Source organism: Sparus aurata, chromosome 5 (genome assembly GCF_900880675.1).
Source record: "Sparus aurata chromosome 5, fSpaAur1.1, whole genome shotgun sequence".
NCBI lineage: Eukaryota > Metazoa > Chordata > Actinopteri > Spariformes > Sparidae > Sparus > Sparus aurata.
Window position 1 is genome coordinate 31,278,239 of NC_044191.1, and position 18,429 is coordinate 31,296,667.

Genomic DNA, 18,429 nt, shown 5'->3' on the forward strand with positions numbered 1-18,429 from the left:
TATTGCTCACTGTATTGCTATATTAAGTAAAGTTTTGTACATATCAGCCAGTATATCTATACCATACCCCTTATTGCAAATTGACCTGCTCTTTATTGTCCTTTTGTTGCGCAAGTAGCACTTCGTAGTTTAGCTCAATGTCATTAAGCAACAGCCACCCAGATTAATCTTTATTATTTACACACTGGCTTCAACATGCGCTAGTGTGAGGGGAGGTGTGACATGTATGAGTTTTGTTGCGGGTCTTGAACGCAGCACTAAAAGTACAGGTTATCAAAGTTTCAACTGTCAACAAACTGAAACAAGTCCTCGCCATGTTCACACCCGTTCCTGCTAGCTTACGTAAACTAGTTTTTCCACAGCAGAGGTGAGTACTCGGGAAGTTTTGGAGGGAAGAGGCTGAATGTTGAATGTCGGACGTTGAAAGGACAGAAACCTGCGTTATGTCAGCGCTGGACAGACACGCGACGGAGCTGACCGTCATGGACGTTTACGATATAGCGGCGGCGCTCGGACAGGAGTTCGAGCGGATCATCGACAGGTTCGGCTGCGAGTCTGTGGTCGGTGTGCTGCCCAAAGTGGTTCGGGTCCTGGAGCTGCTAGAGACGCTGGTGAGCCGAGGGGCCGCCGGACAGGAGGCCGAGGAGCTGCGGGGGGAGCTGGATAGGCTGCGGCAGGAGCGGAGCGACCGATACAAGCAGGAGAGGAAGCACCAGAAGGTCCCTGTCACCCTGTCTGTTTACCTGTCTGTTTACCTGTCTGTCTGTTTACCTGTCTGTTTACCTGTCTTGTTTGTTTATCTGTCTGTTTGTGTCCTCTGTCACTGTGTCCACGTGTCTTGTGACCTAAATATTTACCATCCAAGTTGCACAATGATACAAGTTTTGACATTTTCACTTAACTTTTCTCTGTCCAACAGTTGAAAAGAAGTGAAAGTGATCAGTTTATAATGATTCAACAAAAAAGGAGCAAATCACATACAACAAAAAGCCATCACAATCGATGAATCAATTAATCAATATAATAGGGGTGTACCAAAATATCGATACTACGATATATCGCGATATTTCGTCTTGAGGTACGTTATTGATACACTGGCACCAAATATCGATATTTGATAATACTTAAGTTGCAGTCAGTGTGTGTGTTAAGAAGAGCCACTGTGCAGTTTACTTGGATGTCATTCATGTGAAATTGATTGACAATATTTTGTTGTTCCTGTGAGATAGATTCAGTGCAGTCAATAAATTCTGAATCTCTTCAGTGACACAAATATCGTGATGTATCGTGAAATCGTGTATCGTGATGAAAATTTCTTGCAAAATATCGATTATCGCAGAATCTCAGTATTGTGTCATATTATCGTTATCGTGGGCAAAATATCATGATAGTATCGTATTGCGAGGTACCTGGTGATACCCAGCCCTACAATATAACACTAGTTGTGATGGTCATAGATAAGTAGACATTATGAATTATGTCACTAGATTATTATATCAAACTGTATTACATTAGATTAGTGTTGTAAGAGCACTGTGGTAAACTATGGTGCTACATGTATAAAACTATACGATGCTATGATTAGGAGTCGTATTCAATGTATGATATAGTTCACACTTTACATTTCTACATTTCTTCAACTTCACTTAATGTCTGATAACAACATAATTAAGTGTCCATGACATTTTATGGATATTGGAGTGAGGTTTTTGTCTCGCCCTCATGTCCACTCAGCTACATCGGCCATTTTCAAACACATAACAAGTACTTTTTTTCCTGTGTTCAGGAGTTGGAGCTCGTGGAGGATGTATGGAGGGGAGAAGTCCAGGACCTGCACTCTCAAATCGGTCAGCTTCAGGCAGAGAACAAGAGGCTGTTGGTGAGCCTCCCTTTCAAAGAGTCCCCCGGCACTGAGGAAGACCAGGAGAAACCGGAGGGTGAGTTGTCTGCAGCAAAGCCTCTCAACCAGAGTTTGATAGAGAAAAGTTTGTGAGGTGTCAAGATGATTTATGGGTCAATAACAAAAATGTTTTGTCACTGCTCTCTTTAGATAATGGTATCTATGTCATTGTCAGAGCTCCAGAGTGCAACAATTAACGGTCACAGATTTACATTTAGAAAATGATGTATTTGTTGATTAAAGTAGATTGTGATGAGTGCATGCCACTGATCATAGACCATACGCATGTATCACAGGAGTGCACCAATGTCAATGAACAAAAACCATCCATGGTACATATATGTATGTATATAATACAGTTATGATGGTATGTTATAGTTTAATAACCATAATGAAAACACAGCATGGCCAATTGTCTGTTGCTATTTAAAGTCTTGCCATGCATGTTGCACGGTATCATGTGATGAATCTGGATAATAGATGAGTTTGTCTTAAAGATCCAGCACAGATTATCATCTGTTCCATATGCGTGCTCACTGACTGTACGTCACACATATCTCCCCGATTTAGTCCTGTGGGATTGCACAGAACATGCTGCACGCTTTCATGTTGACACTAAAAGAAGAGGCTGTGAAGAGAGGCGGTCAGGAGCTTGTAAAGGAGACTATTTTTGAAGCAGACAGAAATATAGCTCCCGTGCGAGACTTTCATGGTGGCTGCAGCTATGTTTACTCTCAGGGCCACAGTGCACATACACTGCTTATAAAGCATGTACACCAAAATGAATAGGTTCTGCGTGATAGGTTCAGTCTGCTCTCTAACACATTATTTGTTAAGAAAAACACATTCATGGTGTAACTGATGCCTCAATGCAGTGCAACATTTTTTATGATACCCACAGGAATGTCAGAGAAGGAGAAGCAGATGATGAAGACGCTGAAAGAAATAGTGGATAAGCAGAGGGATGAAATCCGGGCAAAAGACCACGAACTGACACTAAGAAATGAAGATGTTGATGCGGTGAGGATTAAGACCACGTAGAGCACATCATATACTTGCACATGACACTACTTACATAGATTTACTCAATCTGATCACATTTTGTAAAGTCATAAATACACTTCCCCCACTGTAGCTCCAGATGCAGCAGCATCGGTTGATAAGAATCAACCAGGAACTTCGACGCCGGATAGGAGTGATGGAGGGTCAGGGTAAGGCTCTGATCCAGCAGAGGGCTGAGCTGGAGGCTTCGGCCCAGGCACAGCAGCAGGAGCTGGGGGCTCTACAGCTGGAGGTCAGAAGTCTGAGAAAGGAGCTCCGGGAGTGGGAACTGGAGAGAGAGGTCACTAACATAGAAGAAACTTCTCGCATCACATCTGTCATGTCATCACCCACATCACCACAGATGACGGTAAGAAAAAAGGGTCCATAAATATCATTAGTTGATTATATCTTGCAGGTTTCCGATTGCCTAAGTGGATGTTTTGTGTTATCAATCCAGTCCTCAGCAGCAGCAGCACCATCTAACTCCACCATCAAACCAAATTCAGTGTGGGCAGAGTGTGGAGGAGACCCTGACTTCCTGGCCAACTGCTTTGAGCGTGACAAGAATCCTTCTCCTCTCCCAAGATCATCAAACAGAGAAAATACTGAGGAAGAGCATGACGATGATGAGGACACAGAAGAATTGTTTTTGGTAGCGCCTGCTTAGCGATATAATTAAACGTCCTTGGCACACACTTATAGTGGGCCTCTGGTTATAGCAGAGGCCCACTATAAGACTGTTTATACTAAACACAAAACTGTTGATCTGAATTGCCACTACCACTGTGAGGTCGGCAGAAATATGTATTGCTTTAACCTTGTGCCATGCACGTGTGTCTTCATTCATACAGCGACCTGCTTATCATAACATTCCTCTGCAACAACACTAGTGGCCATAATGCCATAGATGACCTCTATTTTTCAGGAAGACAAACCAAATCAATTCAGTTTCACTAACAGAAACAACGATTGTGTTCGTGCCTCTTAATAATGCAGAATTACTGAGCTTCCTGTCAGTGTGTTACCGTGCCGTGCAGGGAGGAATGCTGAATGTGTGTTTTGACTGCAGAAAGTGTCAACTGATACGGAGCCAGATGAGGAGACTGACAGCCTGGAGGGGGAGTCGGACAAACCTCGCTTCACCCTGCAGGAGCTGCGGCACGTCCTGCAGGAGAGGAATGAACTCAAGGCCGAAGTGTTTGTGCTGCAGGAAGAACTTGCATATTACAAAAGGCAAGTTTTGTTTCTAAAATTAATATTGGACGAATTGTGGCATAAAGTGATACAAAGGTTAACAGTCATCTCTTCCGTATCCCTCAGTGAAGAGTTTGAGGATGAAGTCAGCTCCATTGTTTGCAGTCCATCTCCTCCACCTTGCTCCACTCCCACTGACCAGCAGGAATCAGGAATTAGACGCTTGTGAGTTCGACTTTTCTTCTTAGACCAAAGTTTACCTTTTGCACTCTTCAAGAGGGCCAGCACAGTGACACTCCATCAGTGTAATTTGTCATCATAACAAACTTCTGAACAAGTAGTGCTTGTATTTGTATCATGTATGGTATGAAAAGTGTCGTCATCGTTCACTGAGGGTCACAAAACTCCCAGCACTGTTTTATCTCTAATTCTAAATTTCTCCTGTGTCAACTTTAATATTTTCTCATCTGTTAACAGGATCTTCACAGCCATAATGCCAATGGTGGCAGCCGGTTTGATTGTAGATGACCCCACGTTGCTGCCAATCAGAAGGCTTGTTTCCTCTGTATGACCTTGTGTTTAAATTCCTCATATACACCATGTCGACACCAATTTGTATCTCTCACAACATATTTACATAAATGGGTTTAATGGCTGCAGAACTTGGTTATTTAAAACTTAATCTGTATGATGTTTATATACTTGAAATTGTGATAAATGAACGAATTACATCCTTACTGACGTCTACTATTACAATGCATGTTGGTAACATTTTAGCTGACTAGGTAAGAGCTGCAAATGAACAAAATGTGAGACAAGTGGTCATACATTGGCACTCTTGCCTGTATTTACGAGCTCTCAGGGTTTTGTGGCTCCATAAAAAGTCACTACATGTCAAGTGTGTCATTTTATATAAGCTGTGCTTAATTTGTTGTTATGCTGCTGTAATGTCAAATTACTTAGTGCCTAAGTTTCTAACTACATTGCCTGATCCAAATACCAAAATGGTGTCACTGCCCTAAATAGCGTACAGGATTCACTTACCAGTTTGGCGAGGAGTGCTTGTAATACAGTATGGAATATTGCCCAGAGTATGAATAGTTTTCAAAGCACTTTAAAGTTACTGATCCGTCTCTTGTGCCATTTATATTATGGTGATATTCAGATTCATCTGATGGCAGATTATTGTTACATTATCTGAGTTTTGTTTCAAGATGTTGTGAATGAGCTGACCTGGACAGTCATGTTCCATTGTTTTCCACAAAGTGACCGTTTAAGATAATGTGCTTAATGCCAGCAGTAAGTAATCCCCTGAGCTGATGAAAAGAGGATGTTACTGTCTACTTGCAGCACCACACGCTGTGGTTACACTTATACAATCATACTGGTAAAAACACCAGAAGAAACCTATTCCAGAAATAATGAATGTTGTAAAAACATGCTATAGTAAAACAATATGTGCATCTGTAAAATAATGCTTGTTTAGAATAAAGTAATAACGTTTATTTTTCATCTGTTGAATGCTACTGTGTTGCTTTTAAAGATGTGTGTTATGATAAGTTAAGGCAACTACATTTGCCTTAATTCTGTAGAAGAGAGAAACTTAAATTCAGAAGGTATGTGGTTGTATGTTTTTTTGTTTAATAAAGGAAAATATGTATAAGATTATTTACTTTCATGACAATTTGTGAGTATAATTTGTTGGTCAATTGGACTAAAAAAGCAAAGAGAGCTTGTGGAGCGTAGAACACTTGATGGATATCTCTGCAACACAATATATAGAAGTCTTTGACATAAGGCCAAGGCTTTTATTTCTAGTTAATTTTAGTTTTTAACTAAAATTGTTACATATTGCATCTTTGAATACTAATATGGCAGACAAATACATGGGGTAGAAGTCATATTCATATATCTTAAATTTAAAAAATAACTAATTGGATTCAGGTATTTCAATAATTGATCAAAAGTTATGCTTAATTCATCTTTATTTGGAGAGGGACAATGTGCAATATTAGCCATAAACGTTGCCATTTGTTGCATTGTACCAGTTAGCTTAGAGGTAATTTACACCTGCAGTGCCTTGAGGGAATAGAAAAACATGGAACAGTACAGAAAATTTAAAGACAAACATAAAAAAAGAAAAGAAAAGCCAAACATTAAATCACGTGCTTCCTCACCTGATCCTCACAAGTTCAAAACGAAGAGCTCTCACTGCTGTCACTCCCGTCGCGATAACAGATCGGCCGTGCTGAGGAGGGAGTTCTCTTGACCCGCGCTCGATCTTTGTACTCACCTGTCGCTAGGATACTTTGCCCTCCTCTGCCGTGCAGGGAGCGACGCCATTGGTGGATGAGTGATGGGGGAAGTGCTGCTCCTCTTGAAGTTGGTCACCTTCTGCCAGTAAAACTGTTGAACCCAAGAGAAAAAAAAGAAAGTAAACGCTGAGTTTTTTTCTAAAGGAGCATTTTAAATGATAGCTAGCTGGTGAGAAGTTTAGCCACGTAGTATTTGTCAGGAGTTGTGTGGTTCCGTCATGGAGTTCGGTGAAGAGTCGTCTCCGGCTCTGGCTTTCGAGAAGGAGGCGTTCGAGCTGACGGTGGAAGATGTTTATGACATTTCGTATGTGATCGGACGAGATCTGTTGAAAATCAGCAACACGGGCGAAGAGGTGTCGGATCTACAGTTCAGAATAGTCCGTGTGTTGGAAATGTTCGAGACTCTGGTCAACAAGTACAACTTGTCTCTGGAGGAGCTGAAAATGGAGCGGGACAACTTGAAGAGTGAACTGGACCGGATCATCAAGGAGAGCTCCTCCGGACAGGCCGGCACGGTGAGTGCTCACAGTCATGTCAGCCTGTCATGTAGCCCACAGTTGAATTTAGACACAAGATGATGTTCAGAGATGGTTTTTTTCCCCCCTTGTTACAGCAAACAGCGGGACCCAACCAGCTGGTGATAGACCTGACAGACCCGAACAGACCGAGGTTCACCATGCAGGAGCTGAAGGAGGTTCTGCAGGAGAGGAACCAGCTGAAGGCCCAGCTCATGGTGGCCCAGGAGGAGCTGCAGCTGTACAAGAGGTGAGCCACTGAGATGAGGATTTACACAACTTACCATCATGTGACCTCTTTTCTAAAAGTACATCATATTGTAACCTGTTGTTAATGTCTCACCTGCATGTCACACATGAGCAGGACATCTTACTGTAGTGTGATCTAATGCAGCACCACCTCTGACTGCTGCCTCACATAGCTGAACCCCCATCTATCTAACACAGTGTCAACAATACTGAACATTAAAATCATGGCATGAGCAGTGTGTCATGCAGGGCTGTTGTGCAGTGCTGCATTATATCATTTAGGTGAGGTTAATACATCTGTAACTTAACTGTTTTCCATCTGAATTGTTCTGGTTTTAAGCTGATAAATACATTTCATAAGATTAAATGAGGCTGCGCTGTTGATCGGTACACTATGGATTACAGCCATACACTGTTTTTAAGGTATTCTGCGACATGGAAGTTGACTATTATCATACGTGTGTATTATTGAATTCTGCTGCATGGCATCATATTTTTTTTTAGTTATAATAAAGCGTTTGTTCAACCAAGAAACCCCCCCAGCTGTTATTATGTTAAGGTTCACTGTCACTGATAGTATTGCTATTATTATAATGATTGTGTAATACTGCCAAACCGTAATATATTGTATAAAACGGTTATCGTACTGTGAAAATCTCATATAGTGATGCCTCTATTGTAGACAGATTTCTATCTATCTAGACACATTGACACCATTACTATTAGTTCTCATCTATCATTCATGTATTTTCATTTTTATCTCACTCAGATCTGCCACAACTCATAAAAGACTATTTAATGTAATAAGCTGCTTTGGAAAACATATTTTGATTCTGTTGTTAATTTGGCAAAATGTGATTCAGAAATAAACTCAGCATCTCAATTAAAGCAGAGCGCAAATATCAGCAGTGGAAAAAAATGACCTGTTCTGTTATTGTAGGGCTGAAATAAGCCTCACAGTTCATTGCTACAAATTGCTATTTCTGATAACTACATTGCTTCTGTTTTAAACGAGGGAAGGAGGGTTATTCAGTGTCATAACAAGGTTCGACTTTTTGTTTTGTGGCTGCATAACATTTTGTCAGTGACCGTAAAGCTCTACTTTCCTCTGCAGTGGGATTCTGCCACAGGCTGAACCAGCCATGGTGGAAGTAGACCTGAAGACCCCGGCAGCTAAAGAGCACAAACCTGAAACGATAAATGATACAAAAGAGGAGAAGACGACCATAGGAAAACTGTGAGTAACAGGCTGGATTGCTTCCCTGAATACAGTGGTGTGAATACACTGACAAATAGAAGTAGCGCAAAGTATTGTAAAACATTTATTTTCATGCAAGACACTATTTTTAGCCGTACACCTCAGATGGCAAAGTCTCAAGAAAAATGTCAGCAGCAACCACATGATGTTGAAGTAAGCGAGCAGGGAGATTGTTCCCACAGCCCGTCTCCTGTCTCTTAATGATATACTTGTGACCGGGTGAATTCATGCCGATGCTGAGGATGTTTGTGTGAGCGCTGAATGAGAGACAGACAAGAGGTTGGAAAACCGGCAGTGTGTCTGCCAAACTGCTGCTGCCGTCAGCAATTAAAGTCCGCCGTGACTCAGTGCAGTTGTACTCGTATGTTCCATGTTCGGCCCACCGTGCTCTGGAATAAAAACTAACTCTGGACTTTTTTCTGTTTATAGGTTTTCATTCAGGCGAAAATAAGAACAACTTTTCACAAGAACTGGACGTGCAGCAGACAAACCGGATTTGTCAGCACAGTTTTCTCATCAGTAAACCACTTTTATATTGACTGTGTTATTATTTTTTTTTTTTACAATGTATTTGTCAATCTAACAAGCACTGTGTTTTGTACCGGTAATTTTAACCTGAGATGGTTTATATTAATAGTAGAAATATATATGATGTGGAAAGTTTGGTGGAGATACCAAATTAAACTGGAAAGTATTATCGAACTACTGTTGGAGATCATGTGGAATGCTTTCACTCAATATGTAAGTATTTATAGGATTGAATATTTTAATATCATTCCAGAATTAAGCCTTCTTGGGGCTTTTTATGTTGGTCCAGTAATCCTAAACCCATTTTCTGTCATTCTCAACTGTCAGCTATAAAAAAAAGGAAAAAGGGCCCAAATCTGTGTATGTATAATAATAATAAAAATCTCTCTTTTCTTCTGTAATTAAATGTTTTAAAAGCATCTTTGTTATTTCACATTGAAGGTACACTGTGTAGGTCTGGGGAATATATCTTAAACGGAAGAGAAGGATCTTTATTGACTCTTTTTCTTTTTTTTTATCCCTGATCAACAAGCAGTCTTCTGTTTTTTTGCTCAAGCAAACCTTCAATGACAGCAAAGTTTCATACTGTTTTACTTTGTTTATATGTGGCGGACCCTGCCACCTTTCTAGCTTCAAAGAGCGTTCTGGGGACCTTATTTTCCTCTCAGAACAGCTTGTTCATTCAGTTATGGAAAGAATAAATATTAGAGTTTGTATTATGAACTCATTATTATAAATAATAAAATTCTGAGTTGGGATTTCTTCTCCAAAACCACATAGTTCCCCTTAATGTCTTGGATGCAATCTCAGTGTAGACATATCACAACAGAAAGATGTACACTAATGCACTCTGAGACAGAAACTACAGCATCACTTGCCTTGACACACATTATTGTCGTGACAGGTTAATGAGGCTTTAGGGTTTAATTATGAGGAGTTAACACTACCAGAGTCTTAAACAATAAATGTAATACATTTTTTTATAAATATGATCATTATTTATTCCACCCCTTGCCGATGGATAGCCAAGTAAAGTTTTGTAGTCCATAAAACATTTCTGGAGCTTCACAGCATTCCCCTGAACAACTGAAATTGATGGGGACTTGTTTGGAAAAAGCAACAGAAGAGAAACAAACAATCCACAAGGCCTGAGATCCCAAATTGATGTGAAAAGATGGTAACACACTTTTTACGCTAAAATCTGCAATGTGGCTGCTAAAGTGTTAGCACACACCCCATCAGAAGTGGTTACATAATTGTGTAAATCACATCTTTTCATATCAGTTTTCGACAAGCCGATGGAGCTTTGTTTTTAAGATTTAAAAGAAATGGCCATTTACTTCAGTTGTTTGACAATTCTGCTGCGCTGTTTTTCTATAAAGCTCCATGAATATTTTTTTTTTGCACAGGGGTGAACAGACTACAACTAAATTATCATTTTTGGGTGCACTTCTATAAAGATTAATTGATTAGCACACAGTAGAGCGCAAAGATGAGTAAAATCAAACCTTGAACCGCGCTACAGCTGGAAAAGAAACTCAGTGTCAACAGTGTTTTATTCCTGAATTTACAGCAAAGGTAATAATTTACAATAGTGAAAGTGAATCATCAATATATTCATTACAAAAGGAAACCCCCTGGACAATGTGAAACATAACTTATCCAGGAGAAATACTCTTCAAGCTTGCATCAATCTGCAACAGTTCGATTTAAAAAAAATATATATAAAAGCATCATAAAAAACGACTGTTGGAAAAAAATACACTTTTCACGTGTTGAAGCTTGAGCCTCCATTTAAAACAAAATCATTTTTATACTTATAAAACATTGTGGAGGGCTGTTCATCCATAGCATATTTTACATGAAGATGAAGAGGACAGCAGAGAGCACCGATTCATTTGAAATATGAGCACCTGCAGCCGTGGGTTCAGTATTTGAGCCAAGGGTGAGCCGTGACTGAGGCTTTGCTCCGATCGCCGTAGTCATACAGCAGCTCTTCTTCTGCGTCGATGTCTCTGGAAGCCACCAAGATCAGATGAGGGGTTCCATCGATGGGGTGAAGCTTTGTTTGGCAGTTGCCGGTTTTACTGTGGTTGATCAGTCTTCCAAGACGGCCGGATTCCTTTGTAGCGTCCACACTGTAGGAGGTCAGAGAATAAAGATTAAACTCTCAAGACAGGTTTCCACACTAGAGGTCACAGTCCAGAAAGACACGATTTTTCTCCCGTAACTACTGCAAACATAATGACACCTGGAAATACATTTTTCACTTGAGAGACTGCATATTAGCATGGCTTGGACTTTATTTCAAAACCAACATTCATCAGTATTTTCATACCCAAACTAATTATTGTTAATATTCTTTTACGATTATTTGTTGACAGCCTGAAGAAACAGTGACAGAGAATATGGGGAGGTGGCAAAGGTCCCACAAACTCAAACTTGTGCAGTTACCGGTAATTATTCTCAGAAAGATTACGAATTGAACAAAGAAAAAAACATGAAGTGTGAAATCATGTGCGAGTCCAATGTTTGGGCTTACCAGTAGGTTTTACACTGGTACTGGAAGTAGTACATGTAACAGCCGGTCTGAGGATCCTGAGCGTACTGGGCCTCTCTTTGTTTCGCCTCAGTCAGCTCCAGAAGGTCTCCATGGTACTCCACGACAAACTCTCCCTTTTTGAAGCCCTTGGCAGCAAATACCCCTCTCCCTTTTCCTTCTATGTTTTTGATCTGTTGACATTCAAGAGCAAAAAATAAACAGTGTGAAGTTTAACTGGTGAGCAATGGTGCAGGGCTTTGTTTTAACAGGAGGGATCTGTGTCACAACTAGCAAAAAAAAAGAGAAAAAGTACTAATGACTGACTGTTTAAATTACAAAGAATAAGGAGAAAATAAAACATAAGGCTGATAACAGTCTATAGACTTGCAGAAATGTATGAACCACATTAAAGGATATATTTTGAGTGCTGTAGGTTGCACAGTTCTCAAAATACACAGTGAAATGTGCCAAACATGTTCAGACGGAAAGTATTTTTTAACCATTAAATGTTACCTGCATTCCTTCTTCAATGCCACTCTTGATCACATCATCAATGAATCGGTGTTCTTCACTCTGTTGACATTTTTTGAGTAATAAGCCGTTATCTTTCCTTAAAGAAGCTCTCTCGTGCACAAAAATGCAAATTGGCAATGTATTAACTTTTGACACAGACCTTTAACTCTGTCTTAGTTTTTCTGTTGCTCCGTCTGATGGGATAATAGTCTGTGACCTTTCTGTTTTGGGAGGCTTTGTTCTCTGTTCTGAAAAGAGACATTATCAAAGTAATGAGTGGGTATGACTATGCAACCTTCTGTGAAAGAGTCTGTATTTTCTTCTTCAACCATCAATTTTCTGTACTCACTTTTTTGCTCTGAATTTGGGACCAGTTCTACTCTGAGTTTTGGATGCTGGAACTTTGCTTTCCGCTGCCGGCCTGACATTAGCGTGCGCCGTGGACTCTTTTCGCTCAAGTTGGTCTTCAGCTTGTTCTCTCATCCCCTGACTTTGACATGCCGCTTCAGGGTTCTGATCTTTGGATTCACAACTCTCCGATTTTATTTCATTAGGTACGTCTAAAAAAAGAAAGAAGCAAAGAATGAAGTGTGCAGCCGTCCTAAACTTTTGACCTGAATTAAGAGAGTGCGCTCCTTCAAACAGTTAAGTTGTGTCATAAGATAGCAGGTCAAGGAACACAGCTACCATTCACATGCACAGGAAGTTTTTTTGTGATACGTGTCGATCTGCTGACCGCAAATTAACATGTGGGAAGATCACATGTATTAGTAGAGACCAAACAAAGTGCTTTTCAGATACACAGACTAAAAATGTTTTAAAAGTTGATCAGGTACTCACCTTTTTTCGGCTTTGACACGTCAGGATTATTCGCGTCAGATTCGTTTCCCTCCTGGATCAGCATGCTTGAACTGTCGCTCAGAGGGGATCGAGGTTTACTTGGACTCCGTACACTCTGGAAAACTGACTGCACTTTACCTTTGCAATCCTGCAAGAAGAAATATTTACCTTGGTGTAAAGAAATTAAAATTGGAGTGAACCTGAGGACTTATATAAATATTCATCGGGAGCTTATTGACAGGCAAATCTGACTTGACGCATAAACTGGGTCATATTTTATTCATCATATTTCATCTTTTTTTTTTTAAAACCATGTAGCTGATGCATTCTGGATTTAGCGCCTTTAATCCTGCTCCCACCCACTCACAACATACATGTGAATCCAAAATTGCTGTTCGTTTTTAGTGATGCTCTTTATATCACTTTTTTTTCCCCCGCTGACAAAAAAACAGTTGGATCCAACAGAAAACACAGTTAACAAACAGACTGCTAGCTAAGGAAGACTTCACCGCTCTGCCTGCCAACTCCAACTGGGAGAGGTTAACATCTCCATGGTAACAGTACCATCTCAGATTGTCTGGGTTTGTATTTAAATTGTTGGAGAGTATATTCATGGTACCCAATCAGTGCCAGATGTAGAAGATAAAATTAAAGGCAAAAACAAGTGTGGTCTTTATGAGATTTGGCTGACAGATGTAGAAAAAAATTAAAACAACAGTATGCATTCATTATGTCCTTATTATTTTTTTCTGGAGTCTGTACCAAACAAGCCTTCATGTCTGGAGAATATGATTGGTAAGCCGGTGCATCTTTGTGGCAAAACGGTACTTTGTTTACAAAGATATGATGTCGGGGGAGACCGATTTTCAGCCTAGTGGAAGTATAAAGTAGTAGAAAATCTTAGTTAAAGGGTGAAAATTGTCTTTGTCTTGACTCAAAAGGGTTCTTTTTTTTATTGCAAACGAATATCAGTTCCAAATATCAGTTTTTTAATCTTTTTTATTTCTAATAATCTGTATCAGCCCGGGAAAAGGCGTATCGGTGGACCCCAAGTATGTTGTGACTAAATTACTTTCATCATAACTTTTGGATATTGCAATTTAGACAATATTTTGATTAATTGTTCTGCTCTTCTCTGGAGACATAAATCATCATTTCAACAGCTGTTAGCCCAATGTACAGCCTTATACAATGAATACTTTTCTGCAATTACACACATGTTTACATCACATCTTTTTCGTTACATGTCTAATGTATATCTTAAAACCAATATGCATGGTGTACACATTCACCTTGACACATGAGGTTTAATCTGAGCTTCCTGTCGTGTAGTTTTGTGGTTTGTGTCGGTTGTTGCAAGACTCCCTGACACAGCCACAGTACAGTTACATTTCCAGAGGTGGGTTAACGCTTGAATGTGAGAAAAAGCTACTTGGTTTTCCGGTTCAGTCGTCGAATATTAAAAAGCACAGAGCAAAACATACCTTGTTAGTTGCAGGTTTGTTTTCCTTTGTCTCCTTACTTGAAGCAACTTTACGTTCAACAGTGTCCTCGGTTCTCAGCACATTTTTCTTCCCTTTAACAACAAGAGATAAATAAACGTAAGTTAACCACTGCTGTGTAAGTCACCTAACATTGTAAATAACCCGAACATAAGGTCAGTTTTATTTGTAAATATCAGCGACGCTTGTTCAAACAGAGTTGGTCCTCTGCTCGCGATTCGTAGCATTAGCTGTTAGCTTAAGTTAGTACACGTTAACTACTGTAACTCCTGTGACATGTGGAAAAAATACTGAAACGACCGAACATGAGCACGTTTTACCTTTTGCCATGTCAATTTCGAAATTAAAATCCGGAGAGGACGGGGAGCCAGCTGAATTTGCCCTCTGTGTCCACCGGAGGCTGCTTCAGCAACGACAAACATCAGCCCATTGTACGAGCGTGGTGGATTTAAAAACCGTACTGCAACGCTCATTGGCTGGTTCATCCACAAGGGAGGGGCACGGGCGTGAAGGCAGCTCTCCCATTGGCTGAAGTTGTGGCTGTCACAGAGTCGGTGAGAAACAACCAAATGTGCCCCCTGAAAGACTTTACTGTACTCATGTTCATCTTTTTAAAGAGATCTGCACCTCAGTCGGATTATAACAATTTAAATATATATTATTAATATTCTCCACATTTACTGTTCAGCACAGAAACACAGTTTTTTTTCGCTATGTAGAAAATACTCAGTAGAAAGAACATTTAAAAGCATTATTCAATCAGTACATTTCTAGATGTTCTACACTAAGCACAGATAATAATGATACTAAATAAATAAAAAATCAATTTGGAGCAATTTGTAATGTTTTAACCAGCCTTGAAAAGTAAAGGTTTCGAAAGTAGTGATCATTCCCACCTCAAAAAGGTCCAAAGGTGCTAGCAAGTTAAATTTATTACCTTTTAAGACCTGTTTTAAGACATTTTCACTCATTTTAAGATCTCATTGCCACTTTGGAGTTCTAACCGGTTACATCAGCGACCCACTTTAACTTACAATTTCTATATATTGTTTGTAAGATAGAATAACTAAATAGTCTTTGTGCTACCTCTTCAATACAACCTAATTCAAATAGGCATGGTGGGAACAAAGCACAAGAGAATGAACTGAGTGACTAACTCAATGAAATGTTTAGCAGTTGACAGTATTCAGTATTTGACCAGCAATCAAAACTGACAAAACTAAAAGTAAAATATAGTTTTTCAGAGTTTTATGATGCATTCATCTTTGAAAATGAGACAACATAGCTTTAACACTTACAACTTACAGTAAATGAGTGAGGAAAAATTATGTAATTACATGCTGAAATTAAACAAATTGTAAAATAATAAAATCTAATTACACCTTTGCCTACAGGAAAAGGCTCCTTAGACCTAAAACATATAAATCAAATTATTATTTATATAGCCCAAAATCACAATCACATTGTCCATGGCTTTACAATCTGTGCAGTTTCAACACTGAAATATGTACTACACATCACCAACATCTTTTTTACAATATTTTATTAAAAATATCCCTGTATCTTGTTTTATGTGATGTACTATGAAGTGCACCTTTGCATGAAACATGCAATAAACAAAAGGCTAACTGGATTTGATACTGTTCACAGTGTGTTTCCAGGTTTTGTTATTCAGTCTTTGCAGACTTAAGTACAGGAGCTTTCCTTTATCTAAGTCTTAATTTTATATTCCACACAAACATTTTACACAGCGTCATTCCCAGGTTTAGAGTCTGCAGCCTGCGCTTCTTTAAACAGTCTTTTTCTCTCCAGATTATGATTCGCCTTCCTCCTCTTCTCTTGTTTCCTCAGTTCAGACTCTTTCTTCTTCACCAGAATTTCACTGTCTTCTCCTTTATGCAGCACATCAAGTTTCTCTCTCATGATGTCCCGAGCACGCTTTCGATTTGTATCCACAGATCTGGTTTGATGGCACTGCAGGAAAAATGGAACAAGACATTACAATTAACATGGCTAGTAGAACATATGGATCAGTTAAACAGCTGGTTGGAGCATTTGGTCATCACTGTTTGCATTTTTTGCAGGCAGCAGGCACTGAACTGTGAAAGTTAACTTTTACGCAAACCTGTAAAAAGTCCTTACATTTAACCACACACATTTCCAATTTGTCATCTTTGGATGAGTGTCATGTAATCGGATCAAAAGCATTAGAATAACTACTATAACAACCTTGAGAGGAGACAGATTTGTCAACTCCAAAGCCAATAATGAACTTTGACACCGAAGCAGAACTCTCTAACATGACACAGGTCAATAATTCACCGAATTAGGGTTCCAACTCTTTTCTAAAGTTCATTTTCCAGGACTTTTCCAAGACATTATGCTTTTGCCGTAATTTTCCACGACTGGAAAAATGGTCAACTGTTTTACAGATTTTCCAGGTTGACCAGGACATTTTCAGTGACGATCTCGCTGGTACAACAGACAGGGAGTCGACCATACAATAATATGTTCCTGAATTAATCAATTTACAATCCCTACGCTTAATTTTGTGAATTACAGTGCATTATCCATGGCTGCCTGAAAACCAGTTACCAAGAACTTTTGCTTTCATCAAGAACAAGAGCAAACATACAAGAGAAAAGAATTTAGACTCTTAAGACTTTAATTCTCTTAAAACGATCAACTAACTGGTTTCCTTTCCCTTTTGTACTGTATTGTGTAGTTTTGGGGAGTTGAAATATTCCAGGACAACACCAGATTTTCCAAGACATTTTGCTTTTGCTGTAATTTTCCATGACTGGAAAACTGGTCAACTGTTTTCCAGGACGCGTTGGGAACCCTGCAATTATCTATTTCACGTGTACTGACAGACACCAGTGATTACATCTATATATACACACAGTTAATTCACCTTCACAACAATCCCACTGGGGATGTGCTTGAGCACAACACAGTTGCTGGTTTTGTTGGTGGCCTGTCCTCCGGGTCCGGATCCTCTCACAAACTGTTCCTCAAGCTCGTCCTCGTTCAGGGCAGGAAGGTCTATCAGGTCCTTTTTACCGGCTGTCCAAACACACAGCAGCCCGGATGAGCTCGGTGTCAGCAGGGGAGAACAACTGGGAGAGCCCCTCCATAAGAGCCGACTGGACACGCTGTACACGCAGCTGCTGAGCGGGAGAAGGCGGGACATGTCTTCAAACTGGCGAAACACAAAGCGGTGACAGCATTACATCAAGATGGACGTCACCAAGCAGACACATATAAAGTCCTTTATCGAAAGTATCACACTTCCTCTGTTTCACTACGCTGTCTAGCTCACGGTCATGCTAGCTTCTTTGTGTTTATGTTTAGTCCTGTCTTCTTCTACGCCTTCCGTCAGCAGCCAGCCAATCATCAGCCGTTGTGTTTTTTCTTCGTGGGCAGAAAAACAGGCGTTCGTCGGACCTCTGCCGCCATCTTGTGTCGGGTCGCTGATTGAACCTCCACCAGGTAGGCAACTGTAAACAAGTGTTTTATAATGCTATAAATCGACTTTTAAAGTTTGAGTTTCTTTCATAGGTCTTTATGGAAAACATGTAGAAAGGTAACAACACGTAGACTCCTCCTGTTTACATGTGTACAAATCTGTTGCCTGATTGCTGTGAATAATTAACAAACTATCTTCAGGTGTGAGGGACACTTCTCCCTTTCTGTGCCCTGCTACATAATAGCTGGATATTCACATACATTAAGTTATTTGTTCAGATGTAAATGTAGGCTAAATAGATGATGATGGATGAAGCTTTTCCAGGCAAAGATGAAAACTACAGTGTATCTACAGTTTAAAGGTTAAGTTCACCCATAAATAAAGTAATACTCAGAAGTTACTGTTCAAGATTCACAACAAAACAGCAGTGTAGCATTCGCTGAAATTTCTGAAGTAGCTTGGGACTTGTTTTAAAATGTCAAAATAACAAAAACCAGTGGAGCCATTTTATATTTATGTTTGTTTGTTTTTTGTTACTTAAGTTGTTTCTGAGAATCCAG

At 39.8% G+C, this 18,429-nt stretch overlaps 4 protein-coding genes across 4 annotated transcripts; 2 read left to right on the forward strand and 2 right to left on the reverse strand.

Moving 5' to 3' along the window:
- The first annotated feature begins 248 nt into the window (after positions 1 to 248).
- LOC115581761 (RILP-like protein 1) lies at positions 249 to 5,806 on the forward strand. The gene is made up of 8 exons (XM_030417128.1): positions 249 to 719; positions 1,787 to 1,937; positions 2,802 to 2,920; positions 3,036 to 3,311; positions 3,402 to 3,596; positions 4,014 to 4,177; positions 4,265 to 4,363; positions 4,616 to 5,806. Exons 1-8 carry the CDS (start codon positions 411 to 413, stop codon positions 4,707 to 4,709), a joined length of 1,407 nt encoding a protein of 468 aa, XP_030272988.1. The 5' UTR covers positions 249 to 410; the 3' UTR covers positions 4,710 to 5,806.
- A 642-nt stretch (positions 5,807 to 6,448) lies between these two features.
- rilpl2 (Rab interacting lysosomal protein-like 2) lies at positions 6,449 to 9,404 on the forward strand. Its single transcript, XM_030416026.1, has 4 exons — positions 6,449 to 6,968; positions 7,067 to 7,218; positions 8,332 to 8,454; positions 8,905 to 9,404. Exons 1-4 carry the CDS (start codon positions 6,672 to 6,674, stop codon positions 8,924 to 8,926), a joined length of 594 nt encoding a protein of 197 aa, XP_030271886.1. The 5' UTR covers positions 6,449 to 6,671; the 3' UTR covers positions 8,927 to 9,404.
- Positions 9,405 to 10,541: 1,137 nt separating this feature from the next.
- Positions 10,542 to 14,874, reverse strand: kmt5ab (lysine methyltransferase 5Ab). The gene is made up of 8 exons (XM_030415908.1): positions 14,721 to 14,874; positions 14,383 to 14,474; positions 12,899 to 13,046; positions 12,408 to 12,618; positions 12,219 to 12,306; positions 12,059 to 12,118; positions 11,546 to 11,736; positions 10,542 to 11,141 (listed from the first exon to the last, which is right to left on the reverse strand). Exons 1-8 carry the CDS (start codon positions 14,728 to 14,730, stop codon positions 10,931 to 10,933), a joined length of 1,011 nt encoding a protein of 336 aa, XP_030271768.1. The 5' UTR covers positions 14,731 to 14,874; the 3' UTR covers positions 10,542 to 10,930.
- Positions 14,875 to 15,631: 757 nt separating this feature from the next.
- Positions 15,632 to 17,785, reverse strand: mtrfr (mitochondrial translation release factor in rescue). Its single transcript, XM_030418080.1, has 2 exons — positions 17,315 to 17,785; positions 15,632 to 16,374 (listed from the first exon to the last, which is right to left on the reverse strand). Exons 1-2 carry the CDS (start codon positions 17,591 to 17,593, stop codon positions 16,144 to 16,146), a joined length of 510 nt encoding a protein of 169 aa, XP_030273940.1. The 5' UTR covers positions 17,594 to 17,785; the 3' UTR covers positions 15,632 to 16,143.
- Positions 17,786 to 18,429: the final 644 nt, after the last annotated feature.